This window comes from Trachymyrmex cornetzi, unplaced genomic scaffold (assembly GCF_001594075.2).
Source record: "Trachymyrmex cornetzi isolate Tcor2-1 unplaced genomic scaffold, Tcor1.1 scaffold733, whole genome shotgun sequence".
Taxonomy (NCBI): Eukaryota; Metazoa; Arthropoda; class Insecta; order Hymenoptera; family Formicidae; genus Trachymyrmex; species Trachymyrmex cornetzi.
The window spans coordinates 13,143-31,677 of NW_017300063.1; the positions used below are offsets into that span (position 1 = coordinate 13,143).

The 18,535-nt window shown below is 33.8% G+C and overlaps 2 protein-coding genes across 6 annotated transcripts in view; both read right to left on the reverse strand.

The window, feature by feature from the left end:
* Positions 1-6,795: 6,795 nt before the first annotated feature.
* On the reverse strand, positions 6,796-7,621 carry LOC108767924 (uncharacterized). Its single transcript, XM_018518062.1, has 3 exons — positions 7,591-7,621; positions 7,224-7,271; positions 6,796-7,133 (listed from the first exon to the last, which is right to left on the reverse strand). The coding sequence occupies exons 1-3, from the start codon at positions 7,619-7,621 to the stop codon at positions 6,814-6,816; spliced, it is 399 nt and encodes a 132-aa protein (XP_018373564.1). The 3' UTR covers positions 6,796-6,813.
* Positions 7,622-8,094: 473 nt separating this feature from the next.
* Positions 8,095-18,535, reverse strand: part of LOC108767927 (uncharacterized) — a 17,255-nt gene continuing 6,814 nt past the window's right edge. For 3 of the 5 annotated variants that reach the window (XM_018518067.1, XM_018518066.1, XM_018518065.1), the window contains 12 exons: positions 17,226-17,804; positions 16,896-16,958; positions 16,380-16,583; positions 15,928-16,246; positions 15,489-15,710; positions 15,254-15,310; positions 13,795-13,884; positions 9,275-9,352; positions 9,131-9,184; positions 8,501-8,554; positions 8,314-8,413; positions 8,095-8,240 (listed from right to left, as the gene is read on the reverse strand). In XM_018518067.1, the coding sequence (XP_018373569.1) occupies positions 8,325-8,413; positions 8,501-8,554; positions 9,131-9,184; positions 9,275-9,352; positions 13,795-13,884; positions 15,254-15,310; positions 15,489-15,710; positions 15,928-16,246; positions 16,380-16,583; positions 16,896-16,958; positions 17,226-17,774 (1,779 nt within the window). In that variant the 5' untranslated portion in view covers positions 17,775-17,804 and the 3' untranslated portion in view covers positions 8,095-8,240; positions 8,314-8,324. Of the gene's footprint in view, positions 8,241-8,313; positions 8,414-8,500; positions 8,555-8,840; positions 8,927-9,130; positions 9,185-9,274; positions 9,353-11,478; positions 11,510-13,794; positions 13,885-15,253; positions 15,311-15,488; positions 15,711-15,927; positions 16,247-16,379; positions 16,584-16,895; positions 16,959-17,225; positions 17,805-18,535 lie in introns of those variants that run through there. The other 2 variants (XM_018518068.1, XM_018518069.1) reach the window with 2 other exon arrangements.

The following is an 18,535-nucleotide window of genomic DNA, read 5'->3' on the forward strand; positions in this document are numbered from 1 at the left end:
CCAACCATAAGCAACCGTGAGCGCACTAATCACGCTATAAGCGTGAATCGGACCGCGGCCAAGAACGTAAGGCCGTAATACGCAAGCAGTAAGTGAATTGATCAATCACAGCAGAGACCGTAAGGCCAGTAGCGAATCCAATGTTACGATTTCCTTACTGATTACGTCTTAAGGTAAATTTTCAAGGCCTGTCTACAATGTACGGAGTAAGAAGTAAGAGTAAGAAATTGACCAATCACAGTCGATTATTCTTCTCACATTCGACTGTGATTGGTCAATTTCTTACTCTTACTTCTTACTCCGTGTATTGTAGACGACGCCTCACGGGCTGCTCAAACCGGCTGTTTCAGCGACAAAAAGAATCACATGGTCAAAATTGACGAGTATCAAATGTCCATTTTGATCACGTGATCCTTTTTGTCGCTAAAATAGCCGATTAGAGCAGCTCGTGAAAATTTACCTTTACGGACTTACGTTTTTCTATGTGCTCCCGACTTGACACATACAAGAACGTAAGGCCGTAACACGCAAGCAGTAAGTGAATTGACCAATCACAGCAGAGACCGTAAGGCCAGTAGCGAATCCAATGTTACGATTTCCTTACTGATTACGTCTTACGGACTTACGTTTTTCTATGTGCTCCCGGCTTTACTGCTTAAGTCTTACGTCTTAAGTTTTTCATGGCCTTTACACGCTCGTCTTACCCTCGACGTCCTGGTCCTCGCGTGTCCTCACGACATTCTCTTTCCCGTAGCTCTCGGCAGTCCGGCTCTCCGGGTCGCGTTACTCGTCGGCAGCGGCCTCGTACCTCCCTTACATCTCCTAGGCTCGGCCACAGTAAGAGTGAGTCCCGGGAGCTCCCGGCGGATTCTCGCAGGCTGCTTAGCTTCCCTCCTCCTTCGGGGGGAGGTAGTCACGCTGATTGGCTTCCGCGTGTCACGGTATCCGCGCATGCCGTGCAGGTCTGCGCGGCCTTGAGTCCTGGCTCGTACAAGCGCACAATAGATGTCCCTGTCAAGGGTGGCGTCTCCGCTTACGGCCCTCGCACCTCCTGGCCTGGCGGGGGAGATCGGGATGGATTTTCCTCTCGCTCCTCGTGGGGGCCCTATGCTCCCAACGGACGTCCGTCCGGCCCCTCAAGGGTGGCCGGGAATTCTGGCCTCCTCCAGTGCTCTGCAAGGGGTGGCACCCAGTTGGACACGGCTCAATTGGACACGAACCACTCACAGCGCTTGAGACTACAAAGCTCCTAAGCACCGGTCGCTGTGATTGGTGATGTTCAATCGAGCCGTGGTCAATCGGGATCACCCCGTGCGCACTCGCTTGCGCGCTCGCCCTCCGAGTCGATAGGAAGCACGAGTCCTCCGCCGACAAGTCTGCACAATGACTGACAAAATGTCACGTCACAATATATATATTTTAGGTTAATATTCTTATGGCTTCCACGGGTGCTTTCTATATAAAGATTATGCGTTTGGCGGGTTTTCTCTGTGTCTAGATCCATTCTTGAAATTCCAACGTTTCGTACTAAATTTCCTGTCATCCTATATATACATGCTGCGTAACCCCGGATCTACAATAGATTTTTAAGCTTTAAGCCATAAGAAATGGACGAATCACAATCAATTACTCCGGATCTACAATAGGTGTTTTAAGCCTTAAGCCGTAAGAAATTGAAAAATTGACCAATTACAGTCGAATCCGAGAAGAATAAACGACTGTGATTCGCCCATTTCTTATGGCTTAAGGCTTAAAACTCTATTGTAGATCCGGACTTATTCTCCTCACATTTGACTGTAGTTGGTCAATTTCTTACGGCTTAAGGCTTAAAACACCTATTGTAGATCCGGACTAAATCCTATAGCTATCTATTGTAAGAAATTTAGAGAAAATAGGCACAATAGAGAAACTATCAGCGTCAAGGCTGTGTGGCTCAGTGGCAGAACAGAAGTCTACCAATTCGGAGGAAAGATCAGGCCTGGGTTCGAGAGGAGGAACGCCCTGATATTTTTCTCTGTTGTCATCAATTGTTTACATTGTACAAGCTTCTACAGAGGCTGTGTTCCAAAATTTACTGTCAGCACTGAAAATCTATAGTGCACATAACGTAAGCTATAGATTTTTAGTACTGGCAGCAAATTTTGGAACAGAGCCAGATATTATAGTCCTCTATAGAAACTCATGAAAAAACCCATGGGAATTTACAGCAAGATAGGAGCCTCCTCCCATGGGGACCTGTCGAATTTATCATTTGTACCTAAGGTTAGGCAAACCCATAGGAAAATTCGGGATGATCCCGATTGATCATGGCTCAATTGGACACCACCAATCACAGCAACCGGTGCTTAGGAACTTTGTAGTCTCAAGAGCTGTGAGTGGCTCGTGTCCAATTGAACCGTGTCCAACTGGGTGCCACCCGAAAATTCCCCATGAGAATTTGCAGCAGGGAAGTGACATAACCAGACCTGTCTCATCTCTTAATTTTCACTTAACCTCACTCGATGAATTAAGGCTTACATTGAATCGGTTTTGGGAAGTTGAACATAACGCTACTGCGAAACCATTTTCCCCCGAAGAGAAGGTCCGTGAAGCATTATTCCCACAAGGAGTAAACCGTAACAACGAAGGTCGTTTTACCGTCAAGCTGCCAATAAGGCAAGACAAACTAGGCGAATTGGGAGAATCCAAAAACATCGCTCTAAGACGTTTCAAGTCTTTGGAGATGCGGTTCATCGCTCAACCCCGCATGTATGACGAATACAAGAAATTCATGGATGAATACACCCAATTGAACCACATGAAGGAGGTGAACATTCACACGATGCCAAGCCCAAGCTCTCCAGTCTTTTGCCTCCCACACCATGCTATACGAACCGAAGCGAACCATTAAGTTTCGGGTGGTATTTGACGGCTCGTGCAAAACTACAACCGAACGGGGTGATCCCGATTGATCACGGCTCGATTGGACGCCACCAATCACATCGACCGGTGCTTAGGAGCTTTGTAGTCTCAAGCGCTGTGAGTGGCTCGTGTTCAATTGAGCCGTGTCCAACTGGGTGCTACCCCAACCAAACTATCTTTAGACGACACGTTAATGGTAGGACCGACGATACAAGATCTTTTTTCCATTTTAGCCAGATTCCGAACATTCAAAATTGCTCTCACCGCCGATATAACAAAAATTTATCGGCAAGTTCTGGTCGATTCAACTTAAACATCTTTGCAACGTATTTTCTGGCCAAATGGAAGCATTTCGAAAGGGAATTACACGAGATAAATAGCATACGCATTCCTTGCCTGGTCACAACCACAGAGCAACAAACCCGTTTGGAACTATATGAGTTCTCAGTCGAAATTGCATACGGAGCATGCATCTATTTACGTTCCATCTCAATCAATGGGAATTATTGTACATGGCTACTTTACTCCAAATCCAGAGTAGCACCATTAAAAGATTTGTCACTTCCGCGCATTGAGTTATGTGGTGCAATGCTACTAGCTCAGCTCATCAATAAAATCTCTAAATGTCTTACGTGTAAAATATCCGCCATTTACCTATGGACGGATTCTACAATTGTACTATCGTGGCTGCAATCGTGCAGTCAATCTTGGTCAACTTTGTAGCGGAGAATCCCGATTGAAAACGTTACGATAGGACATGTGCACGATTGGACACGCACGATTGGACACGTTCAATTGGACACGCGTACGATTGGGCACGGCACGATTGGACACGGCACTATTGGACACGTGCATGATTGGACACGGCACGATTAGACACGTGCACGATTGGACACGTTCAATTGGACACGCGTACGATTGGACACGGCCTCGATTGGACACGGCACGATTGGACAGGTGCACTATTGGACAGTGCACGATTGGACACGGTATAATTGGACACGTGCACGATTGGACACGACACGATTGGACACGTGCACGATTAGACACGTGCACGATTGGACAGGGCATGATTGGACACGTGTATGATTGGACACTGCACGATTGGACACGTGCACAATTGGACACGTGCACGATTAGACACGACACGATTGGACACGTGTACGATTGGACACGTGCACGATTGAACGAGTGCAAGATTGGACACGGTACGACTGGACACGTGCACGGTTGGATACGACACAACTGGACACGCGTACCGTTGGTCTTACGTGGTAATAATAAATAGCGTAGAATCATTATACAGGGTGTCTCGAATTTAAATGTCAAAGCTTCTGTAATGTGTAGGAGATCGATAAATTAAGAAAGAAAAGTCCTCTAGAGATATGCTCGTTTTTACTTCGTTTTGGAGAAAATCGCGAAGATGGCAAAACATACTTGCTTCGTTCTTGCACTGCCTCTGAAGTATTATCGTCGCTAAGATCATAAACGAAAACAATAATAATAATAATTCCGTTAACATGTGAAAAAGTTATTTGTTTGTTTACATTTTCGCCTTTCTCCTATAAATTCGTCAGTTACTCGTCAGAAGTTATCGAGTGGATTACTCCTGTCACATTATGCCGAGTACACATTCTAACACGTACACGATGAATATGTTGACATGATTTTCGTGTATCGCTTCTGCGGGGTGGCACCCAGTTGGACACGGCTCAATTGGACACGAGCCACTTACAGCGCTTGAGACTACAAAGCTCCTAGGCACCTGGTCGCTGTGATTGGTGGTGTCCAATTGAGCCGTGATCAATCGGGATCACCCCGCTTCTGCAATGGTAATGCTAAGGCACTATAAACGTGAGTATTCGTATATCTGCCATTTTTACTCCTTCTCCCTATCCTTGTTCTATTCCCACTGAGCTGAGAAAATTATCGTCGTTACGGTTGTTATAGGTTATAGCTTCTAAGTTGTTGGAAACAAGCTAATTCCTTGTAGGAATGAAAGGAGCTACAAAATTTCAAGCAGCAAATACAAGTATATTGCTTTCTTTTTGTGTATAATCCTTAGTTTTTTTCAAGCCAATCAACAATTTTCGTAATTACCTTTTTATTACTTGTAATCACAGATTTACCATTTATTTTCTTCGAAGTACTTGGAAAGAAAATATACCAATTGCACCAGAAGTTCGATAAACTTGTTTGAGACTCTCAATGGTTAGTGAAGCTTTTAAGAGGTGATGAGAGAGTATACACACTAATTTCCATATCAAGAGAAAGGTAAGCAGAAATGTAAACAAACAAGGAAAGTTTTCACATGAGAACGGAATTATTATTATTTTCTTGTACGATTTTAAGGGGTGATCCCGATTGATCACGGCTCGATTGGACACTACCAATCACAGCGACCCGTGCCTAGGAGCTTTGTAGTTTCAAGCGCTGTGAGTGGCTCGTGTTCGATTGAGCCGTGTCCAACTGGGTGCCACCCCTCGAAACGTGGCAATAGTGTCGCCGCGGGGGTGATCCCGATTGACCACGTCTCGATTGGACATCACCAATCACAGCGACCGGTGCTTAGGAGCTTTGTAGGCTCAAGCACTGTGAGTGGCTCGTATCCAATTGAGCCGTGTCCAACTGGGTGCCTCCCGTTGCCGCGCATGACAGCACTAGTTTCTAAAGGAGTATACTAATGATTTTTCGAACTTACACCGATCCTTGTGATATTGGGCAAATTTTTAATTCGGTAAAAGGAAATATTAGAAATATCTTTTTTTCATAATGTTTATATTTTTACGTATAAAATATCAACAAAAAATAAAAAGTTAATAAACACAAACAAAAGGATTCAATAGTGTCATTTCGTCAAAATATAAACAAATAATATTTATCTTATAATATATATATGTATATTTTTTTTATATGTATTCTAATATATAATATATTTATAATAAATTTTTTCTAATACACTAATTTTTTTGACTGATAGCACAAGCAAACCGAAAGTCTGCTGATTCTGACATACTATAACAACGAGACTTTGGAGCCTTGCTTGCCATAATAGCATTGAGGCTTTCATTTGCATTACTTGAGGCATCTGCAGAAAATTTTTGAGCATTTGATGCTAATTTATCGAAGTCTCCCTTAGGCTTTCAAATAGCTGGAAATCATGAAAGCCTCCAGGGATTATTCTGTGATCGTAATTTTCTTTATCAATGATATATCCACACCAAGTACCACATTTGCTGTGGTCATTAAACGCATGGTAAGGAATACATCGAATGGCATCTGCTAAAACAGCACTATTCCCTTTGTTTTGAGCCAAAGCATATGTGAAGCATCGATGAAGATATAATATACCATCCTTAGCTCTTTGTGACTTTTTTCGATTTTATACAGTTCTTTCTTGACGCCTCCGGATGCGTGATTTATGTCAGTGTTTTACAATGTATGTGAGCTAGCTGCACGACAAGCTGCTATGGTTGAGCTATTATAAAGTTGGATTGTAAATTCTCTGGTCTGCGCAATACAAATTAAAAAGAATCAATTTGTTAATAAAATCCATGTATTTATCATAAAAGATTGATTATTATTGTTATTACTGATTATTTATTTATATTTATTTATTATAATAAAAATATTTATTTATTTATTATTCATTTGGATTCTTCTTGTAGGAAATATGAGAATGGGGTTTATAATAAAAACATTCATAGTTACACTACCGCTATTAATTAGCAGTATATCATTATATTTTATGTATGTATATATACAATATATATATATATATATATATATATATATATTATTACAAATATTACAATTACAATTTTATTTTATGTATGTATACATATATACATACATACATATTATTACAAATTTACAATAATTACAATAGCTGTTGAATGTTTTCTATATTCTCTAATGTGAGTTGCCATTCCAAATCTGCTGCGTTCTGACAACTTTCCTTCGCAATACTCTCTGTTGCCTGTTCAACTTCTTGTTCATATCTCTTGAATGTCTTGAAATCGGGTGGCACCCAGTTGGACACGGCTCAATTGGACACGAGCCACTCACAGCGCTTGGGACTACAAAGCTCCTAAGCATCGGTCGCTGTGATTGGTGGTGTCCAATCGAGCCGTGATCAATCAGGATCACCCCCTTTAAATCGATAGTTGGAATATTTAAACAAGACAGTATTTTGTTGAGATGTGTATGTCCTAATCCACCATGAAGAACACCTTGAAACACAATTAAGAATAGAATAGAGAATATGTTTGTTTATTTAAAAAACTTTTTTGAATATGGCAGGTACAATTATGTAAACTTACCGATTACTGCTTTAGTATTTACGTCAAAACGAGACAAGCGTCGATTTGCTCAGTTGTGCTGTTTACCCGCGGTGACTGCATTTGTTAGTAAACATTTGTGGCATCTAACCAACAATATCGAGCTTAAGCCTCTGTGCATTTCTTTTTCTATATAGTTTAGAGAAAGAGCTTCCTTGCATGACACACACCACAATTGCTCAGCGAGAATGGAAAATTCAACTATGCGGCGTCCTTCCATGTAGTCCGATTGAGTTAATTCATTTTGTGGTTCTGACTCGAATTTTGAGTTTGCGTTGATTTTATTTTCATTTAGAGTTTTACAGTTTTGACTTTGTTTTAATCTTTGTTGGTATACCGTTTCACTTACTAATTTGCCTTTCCACCGTCTTTTCTCGCATTTCGGCATTTTCGCTTGCTTGCTTACTTACTGTAAGCACCTAACCTCGACTCGCATTCAACTACGTACGAGACCGCAAGAGGTACCAACTTAGAGTGGAGTGCGGTGTTGCCGCATTTACTACATGATATCAGGCATTTTATTTTGACTTGTATAAAGTGTTAGAAAGGCAAATATTATATTAATGATATTTGTTTACATATTTTGTGAATTTTTAAGTATTTTTCGATGTCTGATATACATTAAATATTATCAATATGTTTCGTTTTTTCGTTTCTTGCAGTTGATTTCATATGAAATTCACGTCCAAGTTTTTTGCCGACAATCACAAAACTTGTAAAATATACAAATATATTCATTTGTAGTGCCAAATATTATATTAACTGGCATTATTTAAGTCCTTTACACGGGTGGCACCCAGTTGGACACGGCTCAATTGGACACAAGCCGCTCATAGCGCTTGAGACTACAAAGCTCCTAAGCACTGGTCGCTGTGATTGGTGGTGTCCAATCGAGACGTGGTCAATCGGGATCACCCCCCTTTACACGATAAGAGCATGATATGGTGCATATCTTAACTTATAAAAGCATCCTTAATTTGTCTTCTTGAAATTCTGAAACTAAAAAATTTATTTCTAACTGAAAACATGTTTCTAAAGCTTTAACGGAATATTATTAATTGACACGACGTACTTGATATTACATTATGGTTTTCGTTTTTTTTCCTGTACAAATTGTTGCTCATCTAATCTTGTAAGGACAACTTGGCATTGTTGACACTCCTTTTTGGTATCTAAAAATGATCTTTTATGTAATACATCTAATTAAAATAAAATATTAAAAAAACAGTAAATATTTTGAATATACGATAGGAAATTACCAGTGTTAATCTTTGTCCCATATTCTTGAAAACGATTTTCCTTATCTATATTATCTAAAACATAATATATATACATTTTTTTACACATATATATATATATATATATATATATATATAATTTATTTCGGAATGTTATGGGTCTAAAAATATAGATTGAAATATTAAATGATAATAACATTTTATTACGCGTTATCTAAAATAATATGAAAATTATTTTAGCATTAATTTTATTGTGCGAACTTTGATATTTTGTTTTGAAAAATAAGTGATACTTTGAGTACATGTGAATGAAACGGGTGAAGCTCGTTTGACCATGTTGTGATTGACACAAGCTACTTACAACGCTCGTCTAATGGAAAAATTCTAGGCACCGGTCGTTGTGACTCGCTGTGGTTAATCGCAACATGGTCGCAAACAGAATGCTCCCTATTAGAATTAAAAAAAAATTTGCTCAAACAATTTTTTATTATTCACATATTATAAATATTTAAAAAAATACTTTCCAACTTTATTAATATATGTATTATCAATTACTTACTGTTTTTTTTAAAACAAATCTAATTGATCAATTTCTGTACAACTATACGTATAATATTTCTTATTAAAACCATTTTATATTGAAAATATTACCTGTATTATTAAACATCCCTTTATGCAATGTAATATAATTTTCGTTATCTTTTTCTAGAAAAAAATATATCTTATAAATCATATTAATGGTTAATTAGCATATGTATGTATTATTGTCATTTTATATTATTTAAAACACATTACCATTAAGTTTCCTTTTATTTTTGTTACATATTGTGTCTTTATATAGGTCAGCATTTGTATCAGCAACAGTAATTAGGACTAAAAAGATGATCAGAAAATTATGAATGTGTTTTATAAATATATCTTAAATAATGTTAAAGAAAATTATTTTTGTTACATCATTAAATATAAATACTTAAAATCGAATACGTAGAGATAATATCAATAAATGCTAATAACAATTGCCATTGAAATACATTAAGTTGATGCAAAAATGTCGGTTTTTACTTTTCTGATTTTGTTTAAATGACGAACAACTATTGATTGATGAACATTTAGTTCCTGTGCAATCTGTCGAGTGGTTTTTAATAGATCCTCTTCAATAATTGCCTTTAACTGGTCATTGTCAGTGGCTATAAGCCGTTTCCAACCCTCTTTATTTTCAAAGTTCTCATCTTCGTCATAAAATTTTTGAAACTATCGTTGCTATCCGTTCGTTTGTAATTGACCAAGTCTTTCATTAACTTTTCAACTCGTTTCCGCAGCTTTAGGGTCTATAGTTTGAACTCGTAAAAAAATTACTTGAAATTGCTTCTTTTCCATTTTTAATAATAATGATAATAATTGATCACGTAGTTAACACTGAGAACAAAATTACTAGCACAATTAATATAGCGGAATCTGCGTTTGAAAATGACGCAACATGAACACAATTGAATATAATATATTGCACATACTACATACAATAAAGCGCCAAAGTTTAAAACAGAAAACTGATATTTTTCTTGCATCAATCTTATAATATCAGTGTCGAGACTCACATCTAATTATATGTATACAGGGTGATTCAGACTACCCGTAGGAGTCGGCACGTACATATTCCTGGGGTGATCCCGATTGACCACGTCTCGATTGGACACCACCAATCACAGCGACCGGTGCTTAGGAGCTTTGTAGTCTCAAGCGCTGTGAGTGGCTCGTGTCCAATTGACCCGTGTCCAACTGGGTGCCACTCCATATTCCTCATGAAAAACTGAGTCGAAAATGTCAATGGCAAAATGTTGTGGGGTCAATAGTTTTTAAATGGTGAGCCTTTGAAACCTTCCAATCACAGGACGTGAAGTCCGCACCGTCAGGTGTGGCGCAACCAATCGCTAGCCGCGCGAGCGCTTTGATGGATACCGCTAAACCGCACGATGCTGAATGAATATTGCAAAAGTTTTGAAATCTTTATTAACATCTACTGCTTTATGTTTAAATTGAGTCTAATTTAATTGACGAGAAGTAATGTCACAATTGCAAATTTGATTATCAGCAAATATCATTTATATCAGTAAAAAAGTATGTATTTTTCAAACATTTCAAATAATAAACAAATTAATGAATAAAATTAATATTAATTAAATTATTTAAATAAATAATATTAAAATCTGTCGACAAACATTTCCAAAATTGGTTTACAAAAAGTTCTGTTGTAAACGTTATTAGAGAAAATGTACATTTGAAAATTTGCATTCGATATAAATAACTGTTTCATATTTAAGAAATGAAATGAATGAAATTCCGAATTACAATATGAGAGGAAAGGGAAGTATTACAGTGAAAGAATCGAAGTAAGCAAGTAATAAGCTGTTGTTACAAAAAATTATATTTTTAATGTTTTAAACATTTTTACATGGAAGTGTTCGAAATGGCAAAACATTAGATTTGAATGACAAAACATTATTACATTTGAAAATTCAAATGTACATTTTCTCTAATAACGTTTACAGAACTTTTTGTAAACCAATTTTGGAAATGTTTGTCGACAGATTTTAATATTATTTATTTAAATGATTTAATTAATATTAATTTTATTCATTAATTTGTTTATTTGAAATGTTTGAAAAATACATACTTTTTTAATGATATAAATGATATTTGCTGATAATCGAATTTGCAATTGCGACATTACTTCTCGTCAATTAAATTAGACTCAATTTAAACATACAGCAGTAGATGTTAATAAAGATTTCAAAACTTTTGCAATATTCATTCAGCATCGTGTGGTTTAGCGGTATCCATCAAAGCGCTCGCGTGAGTAGCGCTTGGTTGCGCCGCACCTGACGACGCGGACTTCACGTCCTGTGATTGGAAGGTTTCAAAGGCTCACTATTTAAAAACTATTGACTCCACAACATTTTGCCATTGACATTTTCGACTCAGTTTTTCATGAAGAATACGTACGGCCGACTCCTACGGGTAGTCTGAATCACCCTGTATAATATACAACTTTATTATTGATGATTCATGACAATTTTAGATATTTTTGCGATTATTTAAATTAAATGTTCTAATTACAATAGTTAGGTTAATTTTTACATTGAAATTAAGATTGTACTGAGGATCACCTAAAAAGACAAGTCGAACCGTTTATGATTACTGTTTAGTTACTACATCAAGAAAAGTTACACAGACTATAACAAAAATTTAATAAATTGAGATACATATGTATGTACATCCTGTGTCGGCTTATTATTAGCATTATCTCTACATATTTGATTTGATTCATTTTAGCCTTAATAGAAATTTTTTAAATCCATTAATTTTGATTTTTCATGTTTTAATATACTTTATTATATTTGACTCTTATGTGACCTTTATTCTCTCGTTATTGTTTTTAAATTAAGAGTCCTTCGTTCTTGTAATAATTTATAAATGTATTAATTTAAATAATAAGAATCTTATTCTAGACCGTAACATACAATTAATAATAGAAGACTAGAAATTCAAAGGCCCATACCAGTAGATCCTTAATGCTTAAATATAATTAAATGTGAATTATATATATACTATTTGTGTACATATACCATATTTGTAGTCCTTTAAACTGCGTTCCGAATTGGTTTTCCGGACTTTATAAACGCAATTAAACTACTGGCATAATATCACGAATTAAATTAAATTGACAAGCAATTCTTAAATAATTTTGATGCCAAAATCAAGCATCATATTAGCAAGATGTTAATGTGCTGAAAAACTGTAAATAAATTTATTGCGAAAAATATTACCTCGGCCGGGAGTCGAACCCGGATCTCTTACATTCTGTGTGAGCGTCCTTACCAGTTAGACTACCGAGGCAATGTACCATAACAGGAACGTAAGAGATCCGGGTTCGACTTCCGGCCGAGGTAATATTTTTCGCGATAAATTTATTTAGTTTTTCAGCACATTAACATCTTGCTAATATGATGCTTGATTTTGGCATCAAAATTATTTAAGAATTGCTTGTCAATTTAATTTAATTCGTGATATTATGCCAGTAGTTTAATTGCGTTTATAAAGTCCGGAAAACCAATTCGGAGCGCAGTTTGAAGGACTGCAAATATGGTATATGTGCAAGTACACATATAGTATATATATAAAATTCACATTGAATTATTTAAGCATTAAAGATCTAGCTTTGACCGGTATGGGCCTTTGAATTTCTATTCTATTATAAATGTATATAGAGAGTGCTCCATTTTTAACGATCATCCCCCAAAATTTTTTGCTTTTACTTTTAATATTTCAGACAAATATGTGATCGAAAGAAAAATAATAGTAAACTTAATTTTCGAAAGAAAATCAATTTTTTATAAGAGAACCATTTTTTCTATAAAATATTATGATTTTTCTCCATAATCAGATTCTTCTAATTGTTCTACATAAAAAATATTACAGTAGAATTATTTTAAAAATTAATAATTCACGAGATATTTCGTATTTTATAGTATATTAGAATGAAATATAAAAAAAATATCTCATAAACTATTCATTTTTTGATAACTGTATTTTAATATACTTTTAATATTTTTATGTACAAAATAATGACATAAATTAATTGGCGAAAAAAACACATTGTTGTTCTTCAAAAAAGATATGTAGTAAATTGCATAATTTTTTTGAAAAGTAATGTTTTCTTAACAATAATGTTATAATTTTGAAAAAAATGTTTGTTGAAAATTGATATTATTTGTTCAACCTCCCTTTATCTGAAATATTTTTTCTCCAAAATAATTTCTTCAAGATATATTCAAATATCTCAATTTAATGACTAACTTTTTATATACAGAGTGTTTTATTTTAAATGATAAAGTCGATTATCTCGAAAATAAAGTATTTAAAAAAAAATGGTCCATTTAAAACTTTTAGGGCTCTAAGTAGCGTATTACATAGCAGTGTTATTGGCCTTGGGTAGCGTTAATAAGATGACGTTTAAATAATTTAAAAATTTTTAAATCTCTGTTTAAATCTAAGGTCACTAACATTGCTATGTAATGCCACTTAACTTGTTCAAGGTGTTGCATCAACGTACAGGGCAATATGACGGGTTGCCTATTCGAGCGGGCGCGTAGTTGTGAACGCCCTTGAGCGCCTGCTCGAATAGGCAACCCGTCATACTGCCCTGTATGTTGATGCAACACCCTGTAGTACAACTTCCATATAGAACATTTTTTCCGAAAATACTTTATTTTCGAAATAATCGACTGTCACTTAAAATAAAACACTTTGTATATTACCTTCAGGTTCTAGTGGATCATTTTCAAAAAAAACGTTGTTTGAAGAATCATTTATAGTTTGGATCAAGTCCTTCGTACTAATGGATGCAACTGCAAAAATAAAATCGCATTAAGAGAATATCTTTCGACATATTTTTCAAACTATTAACTAAATAAAATCAATTGCAATTGTTCTAAAATAATATTTATGTTAAATGTACGTTCAACGTATTGTGAAACTTTTTGTTGCACTCATATTAAAATATATTTTTATAATTACAGTAATTGTTACAAGTAGAAGTATTAATATTAATATTATTAGTTTTAATTAACAGAACATATAACCAATGAAATGTTTCTACTTAAAAAATTATTTATGGCTCCGACTTACTGCAGCCATCTTGGATTGTGACGTCAGAACCGAGAAAAATACATTTAAAAAAACTCTTGCTAAGTAAATTAAAATACAAATAAAAAGATAAATAAAGCCATTTTTTCAAAGCGGGTCTTAGTGCTTAGTGCTTAGTGCTTAGATATATATTCATATTATTGTATATACATATAATTATCAAATTCTAAAGACTGCGCACCAACTTGGTTTGTCGGATTTAGACACAATCATAAACTGAAATAATAATGTCACAATTAAATTTATTGATCATCAATTCAATATCAATGCTATTCGTATCTTGAAAACTTGTAAATAACTTATTGCGAAAAATAATATCTCAACCGGGAATATATCGAATTGATGATCAATTGTGAGATTATTATTTCAATTCATGATTGTGTTTTAAGTCCGATAAACCGAATCGGAGTGCATTCTTTAGAACTGATAATTATATTATATTTGTATATTCATACAGTAATATGAATATTACTAAGCACTAAGATCCGCTTTGACCAAAACATAGCTTTATTCATCCTCTTAATTGTATTTAAAACTTTTCGATCTATTTCATTTAATATTGTGTTTATAGTAAAACGTATTTTTTAATAAAATAACATTTACAATCGATAGAATAATTTAAAAATATACCGAAAATTCTCTTGTATTTTGATAATCAATAAATAAAAATGATCATATATTTGAAATTGAATTATGCCTAATCAAGAAACAAAATAAGCTATCATTGCTTGTCAAATTGAAATACATGATATTTATTTCTATTCCGAGATAAAAGAAGAGTTTTCGATATATTTTGTAAGTGTACTCTGCAATGCAAATATTACTTTATTGAAAAATATTTCTATTTTAACATATTTTGCAAACATTTTCATTATGTTTTCTCGGTTCTAATGTTACAATCTGAAAACGTGTAGTGAGTGGTCATGAGGTTCAAAATAATTATTATTATGACTAACAATTACTAACAAGTATTCTGAACCAAATCATTCATTTTTTAATGTATAAAAGTATTAATAGTTTAATAATTTAATTAATTATATAAAATAAGTTACAAAATTATAAAAAATTTACCTATATCAGCTTCTTTCTTGTGTAAGTTATCATAAATGTCCACTTCATTACTATCATCTAAAAATTTAAAATAATTTATAAAATAAAATTAATATTTATATTATTTATAAAATAAAAATATTTGCGTAAATGTTTGTAAATAAATTGTAAAAAATAACTGAATATAATATCAATGATAAAAAAACAATAACATAATTCATAAGAAAATCAATTAATATTAATCTTGATCACTTACTTATTAATGATGCTACTTGATATTGTTTGTGTAAATTTTCTTTATCAAAGAATTGCAAAAATTCATTCAATGAATAAATACCCGTCGACAAATAATTTTGTGCCTTTTGAATTTTTGCATTTTTAAACTTGTCGATCCAACAACGATTTTTTGATACTTGCAAACCATTTATCACACGATCGTGAGTGATTTCTTGATCCGTAATTAGTTTAGCAATATTATCTATATATAAGAGTAAAGAACTTTTGATAATATGAATACAAATTTAATACATTGAATAATTTACTGTTATACATTATTAGTAACTAATTGCATTATTATTTAATATAAGTTCTTATATTAAATAAGAGAGAACTTATATTTTATAAGGTGTAAGTATCTATTATTTTAATAACCAAAGAGAAAATTAAATATAATAATGAAATATAATTTTACGTACTCAAAAATATCCAAAAATTTGGATGAGTTGTTCGCATTTTTTTCAATAAAACGTTATGGAACGATTCAAGATTATTGGTTCTAACTGCACATCCATATACACTAACTTTTTCCGATATTGGGAGCCATGTGTTTCTCATATAATTCATAAAAAGTAATAAGTTAGGATAATTATTACATTCTTTATCCACAATGGTTTGCATAAGATTTAAACCTTCAGAAAACATTTCTGATGGTGCTAACGCTAAAAATATAGCCATTGATAGTACTTTATCCGGCGCTGTTACAAGTCCTAATTGTTTCCATTTTCTCAAAACTGCCTATAAATATAAATACATCAGTTTAGTAGTGTTGAAGAAAAAAAAAGTTATAATCGTTAATATCGATAAATAAACTACAAAATTGTGATTAATGTAATAAGAAAAATAATATAATAAATAATATTTAAAATACCTGATAATAATGGAACCAACAACCTCGTAGAGATGCTTCAGGAAATTGTTCATGAACAGCATTCATCGATGCTTTCTCATAATCCATCATTATAAAACGTACATTGTGTTGCAAATCAGGAGCCAATTTAACAATTTCTTTCCAAATAGATTTATAAACAGATTGTGTTCTCGCTTCACATAGAATAAACAATACTGCAATGCCCTAGAAAATAATATAATGTAAAATGAAAATATTATAAATTTGTATAACAAATCGAACTAATCAAGACTCCTTAAAAATCAAATAATTGGAAAGAATACGGGCTTTAGGAGTCAGACGTCGCAGAAGACGTCGCGCAATTGTTAAATAAAGTGCGTTTGTTAAATAAAGAAGTTTCATGCTTCATAAGTGTATTATTGTCGCGACGTCTTCTGCGCCTGACTCCTAAAGCCCGTATTCTTTCCAATTCTTTGAAAATATTATATAAAAACAAAAATGAGTGAAGTTGATAAGTTTATTGTACGATATCAATACCTTATCCATATAACGCGCATGTATTGAAAATAATTGCGCAAACTTTGGTACGCTGGGTATGACCTGAAATATACGATATATACACATGTACATACATACAAAAAATGCAATAAATAATATTGTATAATGAAGTAAAAAGATGTAAGAATAAGGGTTTTATGTTGTATAGTTGGAGAAAATAGAGCAATAACAAGTCTAATATACACTTATAATAATTAATAACAGATGGCATGTGGTAATCATGTGGATGATAATCTCAATTCATTTATTTCTTTTTATTTTAATAAAGCAATATCCCTCAATTACAAATAAAATGTTACAAATACTTACTGCAAATGTACCATCCATGAAGATATCACAGCTCTTTTCCAATATTTTTAAAAGCTTATCACTACTAAAAATGTAGGAATATTTGTTATCCTCCGATATAGCACAAGCTTTATATATATATTTTGTAGGCCCATAATGTTGTAAGAAGTCGTGAAAATCAGAAATATCTTTAGGCAATGACGGTCGTACTTTGTTCTTTTCTCTTAACAATAAGGATCGTACAGCAGAGAATGAGATATTTGCTGCTGCAACAGGATTTTGTCGAGAAACTGTGTCAAATATATCTTTGTTTGTTGCAGTGGTCTCTTTGCACATTTCAATCATCTGTTTTTTTAAGTTGAAAACATGCACAGTATTAGGATCACTTGGATGATTGTGTTCTCTTTGTACAAGAAACGTTTCATTTTTTTTAATTAATATACCACTACATAATGTAATACGTCTTTTTGCACAGCGAAATATATGAGTGTATCTTTTATCAAGATTATATGTATATCCTTGATATACATATAAAAGACTATCTTTCCTTTTTCCAGGTATTATTTCCATTTTGATACTAATAAAGTAAAATATGTTTTGCTGTAAAAAATGTTTCATATAAGAACATGTATAAATATATATAAATGTATATAAAAATATTTAATTATGTATAAAACATGTTCATGTATATTTATACAAAACAGCAAAGTAACGTCAAATGATGTCTTAATTACGTCTATTATGATGTCTTTAACGTCATTAAAACGTCAATTACTCTCTCTACTTGGGTATATTCTCTTTTTTGTAAAATTGTTTATAGTGGAGTCATATTACCGGAATTTAAAAAAAGATGGGAACTACTCGACGGGAGCAATTTTTTTTATGGAATCGGTCACAAATGATGCAAATAAAGGGAACCTGAGTTTTCCAATATGGCCGACGAACGGAACCATATTTTTTTTAACAATTTGTACACAAAAGGCAGTAAATGCGCAGTTTTTCGCTCATATCTCCGGTCCCCTTCAACGTACAGAAATAAAAAAAATACCAGTGTCTTCGTAAGAAAATTTACTACAAAAAATGTAAGATGGTCGAATTCGAAATATTGCAACCTAACCTCAAAAAAAAATAAAACTCCAAAAAACGATGAATTTTGGTTTTTATTTTATAACTTTTTTTTTAATCGTTCGATTTTAATGATATTATAGAAAAATATACTTCTTGTGGTCATAATTAAGTGTACCAAATTTCAATTAAAAATATTGATTAGGACGGCCGTAATGCCAGTTTGAATTTTAAAATTGGCAGGCTGATAACTACTGTGCAACACA